Genomic DNA, 12,324 nt, shown 5'->3' with positions numbered 1-12,324 from the left:
TGGAAAGGAATGAAGGGACATCGAGTTTGGGGGCTTTAGTATGAGGATGAGTCACTGGTGGTGGAAAACACGTTTTTGCTTTTCCAGCTTCCTTTTCCACCCATCTCACTGTTCCAGCCTCTGGGAACGTGATGCACCCTATTTCTCGTGCGGTACTGTCCTTCCCCACTTCTCTTCTCCTGAGAGCACTTCCTTTTTTACCCACGTGAAGTGCTCATGCCAAGATCTAGGCTACTCAGCTCAAGACAGTAACCTACTCCTGTGGCTTTGGCTGAATTTGCCCACATCAGCAGAGTCTGTACTCCCAGGGGGCAGCGTGGCCAAAGGAGCCAGTGTTCTTGGCATCATTGATGGCTGCACCCCAGCTCATGGGATGCGGGGCTCTCCTTTCTTCCCTTGTCCCACCCTCTACTCCACCAGAGAGACTTCCTGTTGAAGTCCGTGGGGAAGAGGGTCATAGGACAGGACTACAAAGTAGAGTGGGACCCAGGGAGTGGACGCCCAGCCCCAGAGTTCCTGAGTCATGGGGATGGTGCACCCAGCGGCTGTTTAGCTCCCCGGAAGCTCCTGGCTGCAGTTGACCTTCCCAGTGTGTGAGGAGATGCACAGAGATCACCACAGGGCCAGGGCTGGGCTGGGCTGGGGGGTCTGACTCACTCCACCTCTGTGGCCTGCGGAGCTTCCGCCTGGTCCTCTGCCTTTGCATCTGAGTCTGGGCTGAGCTTTGTGTGGGTGATGTTTTTCCGCACAGGGTTGGGTGGCGGCGGCGGTGGCGGTGGTGGTGGTGTCCTCATTCACTCTCTGAACTTGGCCTCTTTTCACTGGGGATTGAAAATCACCTCCACCCCCATCCTAGCCACGTCCCCCGAGGAAGAAACCCCAGGGATAGTATGATCCACATCGTCGCCACCTCACTTTGGTTGAAGGCTGTAGAACCGAATTATTAAACTGTTTACTTCAAGGGAAACAACACCAATCTTTAAAAACAAAGAGGTGAGCTGGTTTCTCCTCCCATGAAACCCCAGTGTGCGGGCTGCACTCAGTGACCTCCACCCAGCGCCTCCCTGAACAGGTTTCTTTTTTTTTTAGATATATTTCTTTATTGATTTCAGAGAGGAAGGAAGAGGGAGAGAGAGAGAGAAACATCAATGATAAGAGAATCATTGATTGGCTGCCTCCTGCACGCCCTACTGGGGATTGAGCCCGCAACCCAGGCATGTGCCCTTGGCCAGAATCGAACCTGGGACCCTTCAGTCCACAGGCTGACGCTCTATCCACTGAGCAAAACTGGCTAGGGCCTGAACGGGTTTCTTATATGGGCCTAGAAGATGCCTGGATTGGACCTCATGGGTTCAGCATCGGTCTGCTCTGTCTTTGAAAACAACAACAACAACAACAACAAACGAACACATTTGTGAGCTGTGTGAATTTCCATACTTGCCCACGATACCTCACTTGCCCTCTGACCCACCAAACGGTTCTCTGTTTGGTGTCCTCAGGCTGGTCCGCCCAGGGAGGCCGCCCACCCAGGGGCTGGGGCGGGGGGATCTGTCCAGCCCCATCGCTGGTCTGGTAACCCGGGCAAAGGCACCCACTGGGCAGGTCTGAGGCGACCCGCTGCAGCCCCTGTTCATGTTCGGACATTGGCAGTGAATGGCTGAGGGTGTGTGTGTGTGTGTGTGTGTGTGTGTGTGTGTGTGTGTATGTGTGTACACATAGGTTTCAAAGGGACTAATTGTCTGAAAATGTCTCAGATATCAACATATTCAACGTACTAATATCTTTCCGAGTCCTGAGACTTTCTATTAACTGCCACAAACCTGTTATTCTCACCTCTGGGATCCCGGAGAACCACCAGGTCCGTCGTCCACAAAGGCCGCCTTAGGAAAGGTTGCTTTTAGGGCTTCTTGCTAAGGGAATGTTAAGAGCACAAAAATTGTATTGAACCAAACTCGGTGGCAAACAGAAAATGATCTGTTAGATTGTCAGCGGGAAAGGGTTTATTATGACTGCCGGTGGGATAAACAGGGGCCGGTTTCTGCCAACATTTATGGAAATAACGTTTTTAAGTTTTAAATGTGAGCTGTAAACCTAAGCGCCTTCAGTTGAAAAAAAAAAAAAAATTCAATGCTGGAGCTGTCGGGAGGAGGTGGACCGGTGCCAGAGCAAACATTCTCATTTAATAGTGTTTGCACATGGAGCTACAACACAGTTTGTAGCGAGGCCCTGAGAAAAACCCACAACTAATCCTTCATCGCAGCTGTCTGAACTCTTGATCATCTGCCATCCCCCAAACAGCGCCTTCTTTTTTCTGGTGGCTCCAGGCTTGAATGACTTAGTGTGGAGAGTTTAAACTATATGCAAGGCGGGGAGGGAAAAGGGACGGGAACCTTAAATAAGCCTCAGCCAAAGGTTTTGTGCGTTGCACTTCCTGTGCTTGCAGCCGGGGTAGGGCTGTTCCCCACCCCGTCCGCTCCGGGCCATCTCCCTGAGAGAGGAGAGGCCACGACAGCCCAGCTTCTCCTGGACTGACCCTCTCCTACCCCAGAAGTGAGTCAGGAGCGGCTGGGGTTTGTGCCACAGTAGGATGCTTCTCTCCCTAGGGCAGGCCTGTGAGCCACCAGACCTTCGCTCCTAACATTGCCCCACAGAGATCTGGCTTTGGGGCTTGTTGAAGAAATGAATTGGCTCACTACCTCCTTGCAGCTGGTAGGGTAAGATACTGGTGCCTCATTTTACCAGAAAAGAAGAGGAAGAAATTAAGAAATGGGGCCTGGCCGGCATGGCTCAGTGGTTGAGCATCGACCTATGAGCCAGGAGGTCATGGTTTGATTCCCGGTCAGGGCACATGCCGGGGTTGCAGGCTCGATCCCCAATGTGTGGCATGCAAGAGGCAGCCAATCAATGATTCTCTCCCATCATTGATGTTTCTATCTCTCCCTCTCCCTTCCTCTCTGAAAAAAGAAAGAAAGAAAGAAAGAAAGAAAGAAAGAAAGAAAGAAAGAAAGAAAGAAAGAAAGAAAAAGAGAGAGAGAAAGAAAGAAAGGAAGAAAAGAAAGAAAGAAGGAAAGAAAGGAAGAAAAATGTGGCCAACAGATCCAGGAGCAACCACAGAGCTTTACTGCCCACTTTAGGGTGGCGGTCGGTAGGCCAAGCTATGAAGGTTGCTGTTGTCTTTCCATCCCTCCTCCCCTGGGAAGGGCAGTTTAGACCATCTCGCTCTTGTGGGAGATTTAGAGCCTGGAAGATTATTAAAAACAGTGATGATTTTTTAAAAAAAATCACATTAAATGTCTCATTTTGCATATTCTTTACAGCAGGGGTCCTCAAACTTTTTAAACAGGGGGCCAGTTCACTGTCCCTCAGACCGTTGGAGGGCCGGACTATAGTTTAAAAAAAAACTATGAACAAATTCCTATGCACACTGCACATATCTTATTTTGAAGTAAAAAAACAAAACGGGAACAAGTACAATATTTGTATTTGCATGTGGCCCGCGGGCCGTAGTTTGAGGACCCCTGCTTTACAGTTTTCATTCTCTATCCGCTGGATGAGACTGCCTAACCACACCCGGTCATTCTGGGCTGCCTGTTCCAATGAGCTGTTTGCTCAGGCCCGTGAGATTTCTGACGTTGACTTAGCAAAGCAGAGCCCTTTCCCCAAGGACTTCCGGATCTCTCGCAGCAAGTGGTCCTGGTTAGAGCCATGAGCAGGCCCAGGGCCTTTCAGGAGCTAGAGGTTCATTCTCCCAAGGAAGGTTCTCTCTCAGAGACCTGGGGTCACATTAGGAAAAACTTTTTTTTTAAATTGCTTTTTAGAGAGAGGGAAAGAGAGAAATATCGATGTGAGAGAAATACAATGATTGGTTGCCTCCTGCACACACCCTGACCAGGGCCCAGGCCGGGGAGGAGCCTGTAACCGAGGTACATGCCCTTGACCGGATCGAACCCAGGACCCTTTGGTCTGCAGGCCGACACTCTATCCACTGAGCCAAACCGGCTGGGGCAGGAAAAACATTTTGAATCCAGGCCTTGCTTTGGATCTGATGAGTTGGTCCCTCCCTATAGTCACTATTGCAGGCAAAGGACCAACAACATCTTCGGGCTTGACTGCCAACAGCCACCACGGCCCATGCCTGTCACTAAAGGCCAAGCAAGGAGAAAGGAGGGCATAGAAGGAGGCAGATGGAAAGAGTGAGGAGCCAGCCAGTGCAAAAGCAGACCCACGGTAGCGAGAGTTCAAACACCAGCTTCTAGAAGAAGCGGAGGCAGACACAGATTTCATTGATGTCGGCCCAAGAACTGTAGAGGATACAGTGGGAGTTTGGATTGAGGAGTGGCGACATGGGAATAAGAGTTTGCGCATTGACAGATGTCTGAGGTCTGGATCCCTTGAAGTAAAGCCTGTGAGAGAGGTGAGTAATCTCTGGTTGGGTGAGGAAGAGGGAGGAGGATGTGAGGAGCGGGCAGGAGCTCTGCAGACTCCCCTGAAACCCTGCTGCAGGGAGAGCTAGGCTTAGAGGGGTAGCTTAGACACAGCAAGTATTAAGACACTATTTTCAAGCTAATCTTTTTTTTTTAAAGCCATTGTGAATGTAACCTAGATATAAAATACATTAAACAACTATTTAGGGAAATCTTTATTTTAAATATCGCAGAAGCTTTGTGTTAATAGAACCCCTCCCCCAATTTTCATGAACATTAAAACATTTACTAGTCTCAAAACATGCAAAATGACAGCGTTTTAATCATTTACTTTCTACATGCTTTTTAGATCCTCTAACATTAATTTAGAAGACACCAAATCAATGAAAACTTAAAAACGTATGTGTTGGGCTTATTTTGCAGTTCGTGTCTAGAAAATAATACATTTATATGTATTAATATATTTGTAATAAATGTATTAATACACCTGTATTAATATTACCCATTTTGGGGTTGCTGTTAAGTAAATGTTTTTGGATTATTACATATATGTGGATAACGCAATCCCAATGCTGAGGTGGAAGTTATTTTACATAGTTAAAAATAGAACAGCTATCCTGTAATAGATTAGAAAAGAATCTATAAATATATACAGTCTCTGGCTTTTATTCTGTTGTGTTTTGCTTTGGCTACATGCAGAAGGCATTTCATCCCCATTGTTCTAGATTTCATCTGACACATGGGTAGGTGTTCCATTTGGTACCTTCAGGTCTTGGTTTTACCCAATATGGAGACGAAGGTCTTTCATTTTGCTGTGCTGCCTTTATAGCTACTTAGACTATTATTTTTCCAAAGCTTGTGCTGAAAAGAGGTGGCAGGGTAGAAAACACGTTGCAAGAATTCTTTTTATCCTCGGGTAAAACACCACCACCAACTTTTCACTTGTAAAGAAGTTCAGGATCCCTCTTATGACACACAAAAACACTCAGAGACTCAAAATACAGGTATGCCTTCATCACTTTCTACCAGTGAGGACGATTTCTAAGAAGGTGATTCATATTAGAAAAATGTGATGTGTTTTGTTTCTGTGCCAATACTAGGAAACCGCTGGAGATGATATTGCAGGAGCTTCGAACGCTGCCTCGGTCGCACATTGACTTCCGTGCAAGACAAACCACAGGTGTTATTCATCTTCTGGCCTCTAGGCTTCAGCGCACCTCAAAGCACCCCAAATGGTTCTCAAACTTGAGTTGCATTTAAATCACCCGGAGGGCTAGTTAAAACACAGAGCCAGGCCCACCCACAGGGTTTCTGCTTGGTGGGTCTGGGCTGGCACCAGAAAATTTGCAGCTCCAGCATGATTCCAGGAAAAGTTGATGCCTCTGGTCCGAGGACCACGCTCTGAGAACCACTGTCATAAACAGTTCTTGCTGAGCCACCAGAAGATGATCTAGATGCTATGATCCATCCTGGGCTCACGCTGTTTCCATGGAGCTCACAATTGTCACAACAGAGTGAAGACCAGGTGGGCATGGGTCATTTCACATTTCCAGTTCCTATGTTTCGCCATCCAGTAGGTATCCACACCTGATATCCTAGTCCTTAGCCCTCTTAAAACTTTCCTCCCCTCCCATGTCATTCCCTCTTACTGGAGTTCAGAGAAATGGTTAATCCGGAGAGAGGAAACCAAGGACTGAGCTCTGTTAGTCCTGGCAAAAATTCTAAGACATTCCTAGGCACAGACCGGTCAAGGACAACTACGCCATTTCCGAGAGGAAACAGTGCTTACCGGTACAAAGCTGACCTTATTTTTTAAAAAACGATGGGCTGTCCCACAGAATGGAGGGAACAGCTGTGGATGTGTGTCCGGCCATCCTCACCTTGCCCTCCCTCATTCCCAACAAAATGTCAGTCTTAAATTCTCTCCAATTTCAACAAACAATTAAAAAGGAGTCTCAAAGCTTCCAGACTATGTCCTGGTTCTTAGCTCATTTGCCCTCAATACATCACATTAAAAGGAAATAACCCATTATTCCAGCGGTTCTCAACCTGTGGGTCGTGACCATCGGAAAACACATATAGCATATCAGATATTTACATTACGATTCATAACAGTAGCAAAGTTACAGTTGTGAAGTAGCAACGAAAATAATTTTATGGTTGGGGATCACCACAACATGAGGAACTGTATTAAAGGGTCGCGGCGTTAGGAAGGTTGAGAACCGCTGCTCCTATTCCCAACACTTAAATATCTGTATCCTAAATAACACTGTTCTCAAATACTCCATTTATTATGCCTATTGCAAAAATGTCAGGTCATGGAGGCAGTCATTTTATTTCTTAAAAAGAAAAGAAGACAATAGTATGATGAAGCAAGAGGTGAGTTTTGATCTCGTGGTGGAACTAGGGCCCAAGCCCAGGTCTGGGGATGAGTGCGATTCATTCCAGGGCAGATGGCTGAGGAGATACTGACACGTGTGATGACACCATCAAAGCTGTCCTGCCAGGCACCTCAGAGATTACTTCTCAGCTTAGAAAACAAAGACCTGAGAGCAAAAGGCAAGCCCTCGTCCACCCGTTTCATGCTCCAGCGAACGATCAGTGTTTACCAATGTGATGTATCACAGTTCGTTTCCCTACCAAGTGGCTTTGGGAGAGCCCACGCTGAAGGTGGCTAGACCTTCTCCATCTCAATCTGCTGGTGGTAGTGCCTGGCCTGCCGCTGGCCAACGTTCAGCTTGTACACGGAGCTCTTGTGCTGGCACCTGCGGTAGCCCCACACGGCCGCCACGCCTGCCAGGAGCAGCAGCAGGCACAGGACGGTGACGATCGTGGCGATGATGGGGCCTCGGCTGAAGCTGGGACACTCGTCTCCTACACACGGCTCCATGGTTGGAAGAAGCTCCTCAGCTGCACCTGGACCAGGGCCTTCCTGTCCCAAGAAGTCCTCTGACAGCAGGTATGGGAAGTTATCCTGGACCTCGGGAGCCGTGGTTTCCATGGGGACCTGGGTGGCTGCCATGGTAGTTGAGGGAATGTGGTTGGGCGTCTTTGGGATAGCAGTTGTTACTGTCTCCAGAGTAGAGCTGGTGAGTTCATAGGGTGAGGTGGCCACAGGAGACTTCTCTATGGCAAACCTCCAAGGGACAGTTGACTGGTACCTGGTCAAGCCACCATCTCCCTTGCTGGGACCCTCGGTTTCGGACACACTCTTGGGTCGGAGAGCAGAAGCTTCTGCATCTAGTGTTTGAGCTGGAAGAACTGAACTGTGGGTCGTGTCCTCATTGGGTGTGAAGGTGGTACTCCTGGGCTTATTAACTTCCACAAGAATGGGCTGATGGGAAGTAAAGAGAGCACATTCTTCCAACCCTACTGACCCATCTCCCTTGTCCCCATCTTCTTCTACTTCCTCCTCTTCTGCCTCTGTCTTCCTCCAAGCCCCATCAGTCACAGGGTAGCCGTCTAACCAGGACTCGTCGCTGCTGCTCACCATCGGGTCCCCTGCCTTGCTGTCATTCCTGCCTACATATGGCCCCGAGGGTCCACCAGGGCTGCTATAGGTCACCTTGGTTTCAGGTTCCCCTGGGGCCAACGTTATGCCACTGTGGTTGTCTCCAGCAGGAAGCTGCTTTTTGGTGTCATCATCCATCTCCTTTTCCAGCTCAAGCTTGTGGAAGGTCTCAGCAGGAAGCCAGAACAAGTACTTCCCTTTCAGTACCGATCCTGGCAGGTCTGTGGGAACGCTGCTCCCAGTGCTGGGCAAGCCTGTCGTTGGCACAAAGGCTGTATCCTGGGCTATGTTTTCTCTGCCCGCAGAAATGGAGACGAGACGGTCCTGTTTAGGGGCCTCCTCAGGGGCTTCTCCTTGACCCCTGTCCTCCTCGGCCTCCGTCCGGGAATCCTCCCTGAGCTCTCGGAATGACACAGACCTGTCATCAGGGAAATTATCTTCATAGTCAATATGTGCCTCAGCCTCATCTGGAAGGGAAGGGAGGGAAAACTGTGTTAGGCCCAAGTTCACAGAGCCGGTGTAGAACACGAGAAAGGGAAATAAAAAGGATAGGGACCGAAACAGATGAAATAAAACTGTCACTCACAGATGATATGACTGTGTACGACAGATTAACCCAAAGAATCTACATATAAAAGCTGTTATAATTAATATGTGACTTTATCAAGAACACTGGGTCTATAGTCCATATAAAATATCAGTTGTATTTCTATATACCATCAATAAACAGAAAACAAAACTGTAAAAAGATACCACTTGTGATAGCGTTAAAAAAATCAAACATCTAGGAATAAATCTAACAAAAGATGTGCAATATTTCTAATGGCACAGAATATTGCTGAGCAAAATTAAAGAAGACCTAAATAAATGAAGGGGTGGACCATGTTCATGTAATGGGAGGCTCAAAGTGTTATCAAGTCTGTCCAAATTATCTATCTAGATTTAATACAATCCTAACAAATCTGAGACACTTGACAAGCTGATATTAAAATTTATGGAAATGCAAAGGGCCAAGAATAGACAAGGTATTCTTGAAAAAGAAGAGAAAAGCTGGAGGATGTACACTACAAGATTTCCAGGTTTACTATAAAACTGGAGTACTTTTTAAGACTGTGGTATTGGCCCCAAAATTAATAACAGGATTACATTAACATTATGAACTTCTTGTTCATCAAAGCCACCAGGAAGGGAGTCAAAAGGCAAGCCACAGAGTTGAAGATATTTGTAATACATATAATCCTCAAAGGTTTGTATCCAGAATTTATAGAGTTCCTACAAATGTATAATAAATGGACAGAGAAACCTTTGCAAAGTTGGCAAGATATTTGAATTGGCACAAAAGAGAAATCTAAAGAGACATTAAATGTGTAAAGACGCTCAACCTCAATCAGAATAGAGAAATGCTAATTACAGCCGTAATGAGATCCATTACATAGCACCAGAATGGCTAAAATGCAGCAGGCTGACAATGTTGAGTGTTCACAAGGATGTGCAGGTGGGAGTGGGAATTGGAACAACTTTTATGGAAAACTGCCCAGGTATTGCTGCCGAAATTGAACATGTGTGTGCTCTGTGGCACAGCAATTCCACTACTGAATGTACACTCAGCAGCAGTGTGTGCACATGGGCACCGAAAGACAGGCACCAGAATGTGCATAATAACCAAAACCTGGGAACAATTCAAATGTCCCCGAGCTGCAGAGCTGACACCTGCACCGTTGTGTAAGGGTGGGGCAAAAGTAGGCTCGCAGTTGTTTGTATGGAAACTAACACAGAATACAAAACTCTGTTTTGCACACTCACCACTATAGACGTACTTTTGCCCCACCCTTTATTCACACAATGAACAGGAACCAACCACCACTCCTACAAGGGCTCGGATGACTCTCTCAGCCGCCATGTTGGACATAGAAGCCAGGCACAAAAGAAAACATTCTGGGTGATTCTATTTACATAAAGTTCAAAAACAGACAAAACTAATCTATGGTGTTAAAAGTCAGGAAGGTGGTATAGGAGAGAGGGGTGACGACTGAGTCTGGGCATAAGCAGGGCTTTGGGGTTACTGGCAACGTTCGTTCTACTTCTTGACCTGTGTGGTGGCTAACATTTCTTGTTTCTTTCCTGATAATTTACTAGAATCGATCATTCCCTTGTAATGTGTATGTTATAATTAAGTGAAAAGGTGCCTTTTGATTTGCTCGTTGTAAGACTACGCTGTGAAGTATTCTGAATCCAGCTGAGTAGCCATGAACAGAGGCCCCACAGTCAGGAGGCCTAGAAAGTAAGGCCAACGGCTCAGGAAGGCTCAGGACGCTGTGTCCTCAGGAGAGAGCAGCCTGCTGGGCTTTCCCCATTCTCGGTGGTCTTTACAAGTCAAGTTCTACAGGAAGACATACTTAACTATTACAACAGAAACCCTCCCTGGATATTGGGATATAAGAAATATAGATGTGTCTTTGTCCCTGGTTCCTGGCATAGGGCCCCTAAGACCCTTGGAATTTCCTGAGGGATAAGGGTGATAAGAACAACTTTTGTTATTTTTTAAAATATATTTTATTGATTTTTACAGAGAGGAAGGGAGAGGGATAGAGAGTTAGAAACATCGATGAGAGAGAAACATCGATCAGCTGCCTCCTGCACATCCTGTGCCCACAACCAAGGCACATGCCCTTAACCAGAATCGAACCTGGGACCTTTCAGTCCACAGGCCGACGCTCTATCCACTGAGCCAAACTGGCAGGGCAGAACAACTTCTGTTATTAATAGCAAGCTTCTTCACCATGGAGGAGTTTACTAGTATGTTAATGAGGTGACTTGGTGAGCCCCTGGGTAGCTTCAGGATGGTGGGGGGCTGGTTGTCAGAGGAACCAACCATGTGATTAGAGGGTTGGAACTATCAGCCCCATTCCCTAACCTCCGGGGAGGAGGGAGGAGGGAGGAGGGAGGAGCTGGAGACTGAGTTCACTCCCAAGGGCCGCGATTTCATCCATCATGCCTATGTAATGAAACTTCCATGGAAACCCAGGAACCACAGGGTTGGGAGAGCTCCAGGTTGGTGAATGCATCCATGTGCCAGGAGGGTGACTCACCCCAGCTTCACAGGGACAGGAGCTCCTGTGCTCCGGATCCTTCCAGACCTCTCCCTGTGCACCTCTTCCTCTGTATCCTTTCTAATAAGCTGGTCATTGTTCTGTGAGCCATGCTAGCAAATTATGGAGCCTGAGGGGGGGGGGGGGGGCGTGGTGAGAACCCGCAATTTAGAGCCAATCAGTCAGCAATATGGGAGGCCCTGGACTTGCGGTTGATGTCTGAAGTCGGGGGCGGGGGGGGGGGGGGGGGGTAGGGGGGGGCGGGCAGTTTTGTGGGACTGAGCCCTTAACCCGTGGGGTTGGCACTAACTCTGGGTAGTTAATGTTAGAATTCAATTCAGTTGTAGGACCCCCGGCTACTGCCGGGAGACTTGGCGAATTGGTTGTGAGTGCGAGACCCTACCCTTCCCCCTCAGATGCACATTTTTGGTGTCAGAAGTGTTCTGTGGGCAGAAACAGATCTTAGTTTTTCCCACTTCGCTTTGCACCTTGGAAAGCACAGAGTGTACGGAGCGCCGGAACCAAGGTCTGGGGGGGAATGCGGAGGCATCGTGTGGCACGTTCCCGGGCTCCGAGACCGGATTCGTGGGCATTTGGCTTATTTCAAATGTCCACAGAAGAATGCCCAAACCTATAGAAAAGTTTCATAAGGGGCTGTTTGAGCCAACATTTTGAGGACATGCCCAGAAGCAAGATCTCAACAGGCTGAGAACATGGCCCAGAGAATGGCAGTTCTGCGGCTCATTTTACACTTTAGAATCAGAGGAGAAGGCTTGGAGAGGGTTCCGTGAAATCCACCGGGGGCAGATTAAGGAGGCTGGGGAAAGCAAAGCAGGGAAATCTCTAGAATTGGATAAAAAGTAAAATGGAGAAGCGCTTCCTTAGCTAATAATTAACATTTACTGCAGGTAGAGATGGTATGCGGGGGAACAAGATAACAGTGAGGGGCCTGTGCTCCGGTGCCTGCTCCTGTGCCCTGAGGGGTCCAGAAAAGAAAACCACTCTGTCATTTCAAAGGTATGTTATCCTCGATGCATAAGAAACAGGGACAGGGCTCACTTAAGGGCAAGACTGACCTTTGCTAGTGAAGCTGTGGGCCTGGGAGGTGACTACCCGCCGTGACCTGTGTGGTTGGTTACTTTTGGTCACTGAGCTTGTTAGGCCTGCCATGTACCACCCTACCCCCCTTCCTGAGCTTGTCAGGTTCATGACACTGATAAGACTCCATGGTGCTTGTTGCATGACTTGCAGAGTTATAAACAACATTTAAAATCCTTTCTAATCTGCTCCTGAAATTTAA

At 47.7% G+C, this 12,324-nt stretch overlaps 1 protein-coding gene across 1 annotated transcript in view; it reads right to left on the bottom strand.

Annotated features, from left to right (window-relative positions):
- Positions 1-4,651: 4,651 nt before the first annotated feature.
- SUSD5 (sushi domain containing 5) overlaps positions 4,652-12,324 on the bottom strand; it is a 41,898-nt gene continuing 34,225 nt past the window's right edge. The window contains exon 5 of the mRNA XM_070391458.1: positions 4,652-8,402. Within this exon, the coding sequence (XP_070247559.1) occupies positions 7,099-8,402 (1,304 nt within the window). The 3' untranslated portion in view covers positions 4,652-7,098. The remainder of the gene's footprint in view (positions 8,403-12,324) is intronic.

The sequence above is a fragment of the Myotis yumanensis genome, unplaced genomic scaffold (assembly GCF_028538775.1).
Source record: "Myotis yumanensis isolate MYYU_CA2020_CCGP unplaced genomic scaffold, mMyoYum1.0.hap1 SCAF_14, whole genome shotgun sequence".
NCBI lineage: Eukaryota > Metazoa > Chordata > Mammalia > Chiroptera > Vespertilionidae > Myotis > Myotis yumanensis.
This window is presented reverse-complemented; position numbering and strand designations above follow the sequence as displayed.